This window comes from Eptesicus fuscus, chromosome 2 (genome assembly GCF_027574615.1).
Source record: "Eptesicus fuscus isolate TK198812 chromosome 2, DD_ASM_mEF_20220401, whole genome shotgun sequence".
NCBI classification, from domain to species: Eukaryota; Metazoa; Chordata; class Mammalia; order Chiroptera; family Vespertilionidae; genus Eptesicus; species Eptesicus fuscus.
Genome location: NC_072474.1, coordinates 26,429,936 through 26,437,806, shown reverse-complemented (window position 1 = coordinate 26,437,806; position 7,871 = coordinate 26,429,936). Strand labels below are relative to the sequence as shown.

At 41.1% G+C, this 7,871-nt stretch overlaps 1 protein-coding gene across 2 annotated transcripts in view; it reads left to right on the top strand.

The window, feature by feature from the left end:
* The first annotated feature begins 268 nt into the window (after positions 1-268).
* Positions 269-7,871, top strand: part of SUV39H2 (SUV39H2 histone lysine methyltransferase) — a 35,733-nt gene continuing 28,130 nt past the window's right edge. The window contains exons 1-2 of one of the 2 annotated variants that reach the window (XR_008557393.1): positions 269-445; positions 3,009-3,154. Coding sequence is in view for 1 of the 2 variants with exons in the window: in XM_008148817.3 (XP_008147039.2) it covers positions 415-445; positions 3,009-3,154 (177 nt within the window). In the remaining variant the exon portion in view is untranslated. The remainder of the gene's footprint in view (positions 446-3,008; positions 3,155-7,871) is intronic. The other variant, XM_008148817.3, reaches the window with a different exon arrangement.

The window sequence follows — 7,871 nt, the reverse complement described above, 5'->3', positions numbered from 1 at the left end:
TGAATAGTCCCGTTTGTTTTATTTTTGCACAGTGCACATGTAGTGCCGAGGTAACAAATAAGATGAGTGGGAGGCCTGACGGACGTGTTCCTTGACCAGGAGATGAACAGCCGCGCAGGGGCAGGCGGCTGTCAACCTAGGGTAGCACCGCCCGCTCCCGCCCACGGGGTTCGCCCCGCCCCTGAGGCCCGCCCCTCTGCGGACCTGGCGCCCACCCGCGCGCAGGAATGCGACCTGGGGCGCAGGCGCGGTCGCCCCGGTGGCCGGGGTCGGCCTCCGTTGACGTCAGCACGCCTCGCGGGTTCCAGCCCCTCAGCCCGGCCCCCAACTACCGCGCGAGACGGGCGGGGGCGGGGTGCCGGCCCGCGGCGCTATCCCGTCCGACCGCGCCAGTTTGAATGAAAGCTCCTCAAGATGGCGGCGGCCGGGGCCGAGGCGCGAGGAGGTGAGGGCTAGAGAGCGGCGCCCCTCACTCTGCTCCCTTCTGCTGGCGAACCCCCCGAGCCGGGAAGCGTGCCGGGACGCGCGGGCCCGGCCCAACGCAGCGCCGCCTCCCGCCCTGCCGACACCCGGGCCCCCAGACGCGCCCCGCGGGCTTCGCCCTGCCCCTGGCCCCTGGCCCCTGACCCTTCTCGCGCCTCGGCCGGCTCGTTCCCCGGAGTCTCCCCCTGCGCCCCGGCCTGCGCGCCCGCCGCCGGGGTCGGCCCCCTCCCGCCCGGTGGCGGCGTGGAGGTATGCGGGCGGCCGCCGCAGCTCCCGCTAATTCCCAGGGGCTCGGGTTCCCGTGGGTGCGCGTGTGGCTTGACTTCTTTGTGGTGGTTTGAGCGGGACGTTTAGTGTTGGGGCCGGCTTTGAACTGGGGAGCGGGAGAACCCGGTGGTGTGCGTGTGACCTCGGTGTCCGAGGAAAGAAAGGAATCGGGGCTGGCTGGCGACCGCTAGGAAAGGAAGTGGGCGAGGGTACATCCCGGTTCGGCCTCTCCAGGAGGTTCAGCTCCTCGTCGGAGGCGGTTCCACTAAGTGGGTATTTGGGGATGTGTCCTCCGGCCTGGATCCCGGGCACATCTCCGGGAGCTTGTGTTGTCTGCGCCAAAGAATTAGGTACTGAACGTGTGTGTGTGTTCTTGTGCGCTCTTGAAAGACTGGAACTTCCATTGCATTCTAGAATTTAAAGGTGTTTTCCAGGACTGGTCCTCTCCACATAGACTATGAAATCTTTATCCGCCACATTTTCTTCCACTAGAGATTACTGTGTGTGTGTGTGTGTGTGTGTGTGTGTGTGTGTGTGTGTGTGGTGGCAATGTAATGTTTAATCTTGCACATGAATTTTTTTCCTACATTAATCAAAACTGTTACAAGAGTGTCTTATGCTCTTTTTTGTTTGTTTGTTTGTTTGTTTTGTTTTAACTCTAGCATTTCCACCGAAGGCTGTGTCTTGAATCTTGTTACTTCAACTAGATAAAAATGGTATCTACAGCAGACAAGTCATCGGGGTAGATATCCTAGAGGAACCTCTTTTGCATGTGGTCAGCATAATGACGTTAACTTTACACAAAACAGCCCGAAGGTTTTTTAATGGAAAGGATTTAGGGTTCTTGACTGTTCTACTCCTCTTCTACCCCCACACCACCCCAAAGCAAGCAACCTCTTCTCCCGCCCCCCCTCCATTTTTTTAAAAAATATCTTTCTGTTACACACACACACACACACACACACACACACAATGTCTTTCACTTTCTTGATGTAAAATTATGAGTCCTTTGTGGGACAGTAGGGTAGAGATAGAAATCCTGCTTCAGGGTTTCTTACCGTGAAGTCCCCGTGTGAGTGGAGGGTGAAAAATGGATAAAGCAAAATCAGCTGTGGTCTCTCTAAATTACCTCAAAACACAAAAGTTATCACAACTACCTTGGAGAGCTACCAAGTAAAGCTTGAGTTTACCTATAGATGTTGTTTCGGAACCCCAGTTTACTCCAACAATTGAATTATTTCAGTGAATCTGACACCCAGAACAGTGAAAATCTCGCTCAGGTCATATACTCAGTGGCCTAGTAAAGGCTGGGGCAGAGGGCCTTTGATCTTCCCTAGTGCTTACCATAACACTAGCCATGAGACCAAGTTTATTACAGATGTCTAAACATCAGTTTGTGTTAGCATATTTTACTAGCAATATGGGAGCAGAAATTTTAGGGTAAAATCTGCTGCAGCACAGTTAGGTATTGGCTACTGTAAGACTGATTGAGTGGTGTCTGATTTTCTTCAAGCTTGGTGTACGGCTGATGTAAATTGAAGACTCTGTTTTGTAATTCTTGGCTTTAAAAAACAATACAGAAAATGAGTATGACAAAAACCAGTATACCGTCCATTATGTTATTATAACAGGTTTATTTCCCTTAATAATAACTTTGAAGCATGGGCAAAATAAGTGGAGTTAAAATTTCATGCAACATTGCAAACTGGAAAAAGGACATATGATGTATGATCTTGTCACAGAACTATATTTCAGTTAGATTTCACTTCTTAGCCAACTAAGAGAAAGGGGGGAAAGTTACTTTTTAAAATTTTAACAAATCATAAGATATTTTAGGATATATTTCTAACAATAAGAATGCCCTAGCCATTTACATTTTATTAAAACAGTAATTCTATGTAGACTATAATGGAAAAGTAAAAACCCTTACCCCTTTTGACCTTTGCATCTATAGGTAATCTTAAGGAAGCTTACAGACATGAAATATTTTGTTCAGGTGGCTCAGTAGAAATTATTTGACATCAGTTAAACATAGTAGGACATGAAAAAGTCCAAGAAGACCAATTTACCAAAATAGTTCTTTAATGCTTACCTTTGTCTTGAAGACACAAAAATGGTTTCTTGTCATATGAATTTTTAGTCCTGTAAAGTTGCCAGTAGAAGGGTGGGGATATAGAAATCTTAAGTTTTTCCTTTTCTTTTTTTGTTTTAATTCAGTAGCTATTTCATTAGTAAAGAGTTCTATTTTCTTATTGTAGCTTGGTGTGTGCCTTGCCTAGTTTCACTTGATACTCTTCAGGAAGTATGTAGAAAAGAAAAGCTCACATGTAAATCGATTGGAATCACCAAAAGGAATCTAAACAATTATGAGGTGGAATACTTGTGTGACTACAAGGTAGTAAAGGTAAGGCAAATATCTAGTCCCTTAAAAGAGACTTAATTAGATTTCAGTATTTCATATTTGTGTAAGATAAAAAGAACCTTAAGTAAGCAAAGCTCTTCTTAATGTTTAAAGCCATAATAATTTATATGTCCTGTCTATATTACCAAATGACATTGAGAGGATTTTTAAGCATACAGTGTGCTTGCATTAGAATATTTGAAGTGCTTATATCATTCTACATCCAACTCTTGATTCTCTCTATGTGGGTTACCAGAGCAAATATTTTATCTCAGGTTGGCTTCTCCTGGGATTCATTTTGTTCCTGAATCATATTTCCCCACTATCACCTGAAATGAACTTAGAAATTCAAACCAATTTTTGTGTTACTGAATCTCCTCAAGAAGCAGCACCATTTGTATTTCCTGCCAACATGTCAAGCTCCAGATATTAGTGAGGTTCTGTGGTGTACTAGAAACGGCATCGAGTTTAAAGTCATTTCTAGTCTCTGTTTAGTGTCTGAAGACTTCAGCAAAGTCACCTAACTTCTCTGGGACTTACTTTATTACTATTCCTTTTTAAAATGACAGGATTGTTCTAAAAAGCTTTTTCAATCTAAATCTTACAATAAATTTTTGAGTAATCATCCCTGTAGCCTATTCTCTCTCCAAGAACTCTGTTTTGATCATTAGTCTGTCAGTTTTACAGATAATCAGGAATCTTGTTTAATTCTTTGTTTTTCTTCATCAGATTCCATATCGATTTAGTCATTAAATGCAGTTCTTCCTTTGAAATATCCATTTTTTTGTATCACTGTCTTCCTTACTCAGTGGGATTTTATGAATCATTGTTATGATCTTCACAACCACCTTCAACCCCAAAACAGCACAATCATTTGCCTTCACAGTTTATAAACTCTGGCCTGAACAGTCTAGCTGAGAATATCATATAATCACACATTTTTGCAACATTAAAGCTTTTTTTTTTTTTATCTTTTGCTCTTTTTTTATGTGTTTTTTTTAAAATATATGTATTTTTTATTGATTTCAGAGAGGGAGAAGAAGAGAGATAGAAACATCAATGGTGAGAGAGAATCATTGATCTGCTGCCTCCTGCAGGCCCCCTATTGGGGACCAAGCCCGAAACCCAGGCATGTGCCCTTGACCAGAATCAAACCCGGGACCCTTCAGTCCACAGGCTAACGCTCTGTCCACTGAGCCAAACCAGCTAGGGCTTTTTATGTTTTTTATTGATTTTAGAGAGAGAGGAAGGAGAGAGAGAAACATATATCAGCTAAGAGAAACATATCAGTCATGGCTAAAGTTTATTTCTATTCTCATACTGCTCAACTTTACTTGGTACTCTTTTTATTCTTCACTGTCTTTTTTTAAAATATATTTTTATTGATTTCAGAGAGGGAGGGAGAGGGAGAGAGAGATAGAAACAGTAGTGATGAGAGAGAATCATTGATTGGCTGTCTCCTGTATGCCCCACACAGGATGGAGTCCACAACCCAGGCATGTTCCCTGATGGGGAAATCAAACTCTGACCTTCTGGTTCATAGGTCAACGTCGGCTGGGCTATTCTTTGCTTTCTTTCCGCATTCTTGTCAGCAGTTTCCCCAACTTTTATCTCAGATTGGCTTCTCCTGGGATTCATTTTGTTCCTGAATCGTATTTCCCCACCATCACTTGAAATGAACTTAGAAATTCAAACCAATTTTAGTGTTACTGGATCTCCTCAAGAAGCAGCACCATACTGTTTACCATAGTGGCTGCACCAGTTTACAATCCCACCCTCTCATCTTCACTGCAGACCTCTTCTAGCTCAGTGAAAAATAGGATCCCTCAAATAGAAACTCTCAGATTACCTTCACACCAGTTATTTGTATCTTCGCTTATTCATAGTTTTAGAAGTATCACCATTTGTCTTTTTTGTTATCCATCCCCTTTAGGACTTTGCTTAATCTATGATGTCTTGTTTGCACTTCTCTTTCCACTGATTTATCTCATTTGATAAATCTATCTCTATGACTGTTTTTGTAACTGGCAATTTGCACATCTTAATCCCTTCCCTTTTTTCACCCATTTCTCCAACTTCCCTCACATCTAGCAACCATCAATTTTTTTTCCAAGATTTTTAAATTGATTTTTAGAGAGAGAAGGGAGAGGGAGAGAGAAACATAGATGTGAGAGCGATACATCGATAAGCTGCCTCCTGCACACCCCCTGCCAGGGATTGAGCCTGCTACCCGGGGCATGTTCCCTAACCAAGAATTGAACCAGCAGCCTTCTGGTTCACAGGACGATGCCCAACCCACTGAGCAACACTGGCTAGGGCTAGCAACCATCAATTTGTTCTCTGTATCTATGAGCTTGTTTCTGTTTTGTTTTGCTTGTTTATTTTTTAGATTTCACATGTAAATGAAATTGTCTGATATTTGTCTTTCTCTGACTTATTTCACTTAACATAATACCTTCTAGGTCCAACCATGTCGTTGCAAATGGCAGCATTTCATTCCTTTTTATGGCTAAGTAATATTGCATTGTATATATGTGCCACATCTTTATTCATTTTGCTATTTATGGACACTTAGGTTGCTTCCTTATTTTGACTGTTGTAAATAATGCTTCAACAAACAAGGGTATATATAGCTTTTTGAATTAGTGTTTTGGATTTTTTCAGCTAAATACCTAGAAGTGAAATTGCTGGGCTATGTGATAGTTCTATTTTTTTTAATTTTTTGAGGAACCTCCATACTGTTTTCCATAGTGGCTGCACCAATTTACAATCCCACTAGCAATGCACGAGGGTTCCCTTTCCTTCACATCCTCCCCAACACTTGTTATTTGTGGATTTATTAATAATAGCCATTCTGACAAGTGTGAGGTGATAGCTCATTGTGGTTTTAATTTGCATTTCCCTAATGATTAGTGATGTTGAGCATCTTTCATATTGTCCTTTTGGAGATATGTCTATTCAGGTCCTCTGTCCATTTATTAATCAGATGTGTGTGTGTGTGTGTGTGTGTGTGTTACGTTGTATGAGTTCCTTATGTATTTTGGATATTAACCCCTTATTGGATGTATCATTAGCAAATGTCTCCTTCCATTTGGTAGATTATCTTTTCATTTTGTTGATGGTTCCCTTCATGCAGAACCTGCTTAGTTTGATGTAGTCTTATTTGTTTATTTTTTCTTTTGTTCTCCTTGCCTGAGGAGACATATCCAAAGGAATATCACTAAGAGCAATGTCGAAGGGTTTGCTGCAAGTTTATGGTTCCAAGTCTTACATTTAAGTCTTTAATCCATCTTGTAGGTGGTTTATGAAAGTGGTCCAGTTTCATTCTTTTGCATGTATCTATCAAGTTTTCCCATTACCATTTATTGAGGAGACTGTCTTTCCCCATTGTATATTCTTGCCTCCTTTGTCACAGATTAATTGACCGTATAGGCATTGGTTCTTTTCTTGGGTTTCTATTCTGTTCCCTTGATTTTTGTGTCTGTTTTTATGTCAGTACCATGTTATTTTTATTATTATATTAGCCTTATAGTATAGTTTGATATCAGGTGGTGTGATACCTCCAACTTTGGTATTTTTTTTTTTTCAAGATACTTTGGATATTTGGGGTCTTTTCTGGTTCCAAATAAACTTTAAGATTATTTGTTCTAGTTCTGTGAAAAATGCCATTGGTATTTTGATCAGGATTGCATTGAATAGTAAATTGTTTTGGGTAGTATGGACATTTTAACAATGATAATATTTCTATATATGAGCACCATATATCCTTCCATTTATTTGTATTTTCTTCAGTTTCTTCTTCTAGTGCCTTACAATTTTCCAAGTATAGATCTTTTATCTCTTTGGTTAAATTTACTCTTAGGTATTTTATTCTTTTCCATGCAATTGTAAATTGGTTTATTTTCTTAATTTCTCTTTCAGTAGTTCATTATTGGTATACAAAAATACACCAATTTTAAAATTTTGTACTATGCTACTTTATTGAATCATTTATTAGTTCTTATAGGTTTTTGGTGGATTCTTTATGGTTTTTTATGTAGTATGTCATCTGCAAATAATGGCATACAAGTGAAATTTACCAAACATTCAAAGAAGATTTAATGCCTGTTCTCCTCAAACTATTTCACAAAATCGAAGGAAAGGGAACTCTCCCTACCTCATTTTACAAGGTCAGTATTACCCTGATAGCAAAATCAGACAAAGACATTTTTTCCCAGTATATTTTTATTGATTTCAGAGAGGAAAGGAGAGGGAGAGAGAGAGAGAAACATCAATGATGAGAGAGACCATGGACTGGCTTACAAAATACTTCAGTATCTAACCCTACCATACATTTCCAAACTCTATTCTGAGCACTCCCCACAGCATGCTCTGTCCTACTAAGCTGACCTCCTTATAAAAATAAAATAAGAGAGAGAATCATTGATTGGCTGCCTCCTACACGTCCCCGACTGGGGATCGAGCCTGCAACCTGGGCATGTGCCCTGACCAGGAATCAAACCATGACCTCCTAGTTCATAGATCAACGCTCAACAACTGAGCCACTCTGGCTGGGCCAGAAAAAGACATGTTTAAAAAAGAAAAGTATAGGCCAGTATCCCTCTTGAACGTGGATGCAAAATCCTCAAGAAACAAAAAAATCTCAAACAATCTAATGCAGTTTAATTTTTACTTTTCAATTCAGGTGCATTTTATTTCTTGTCTGATTGCTGTGGCTAGG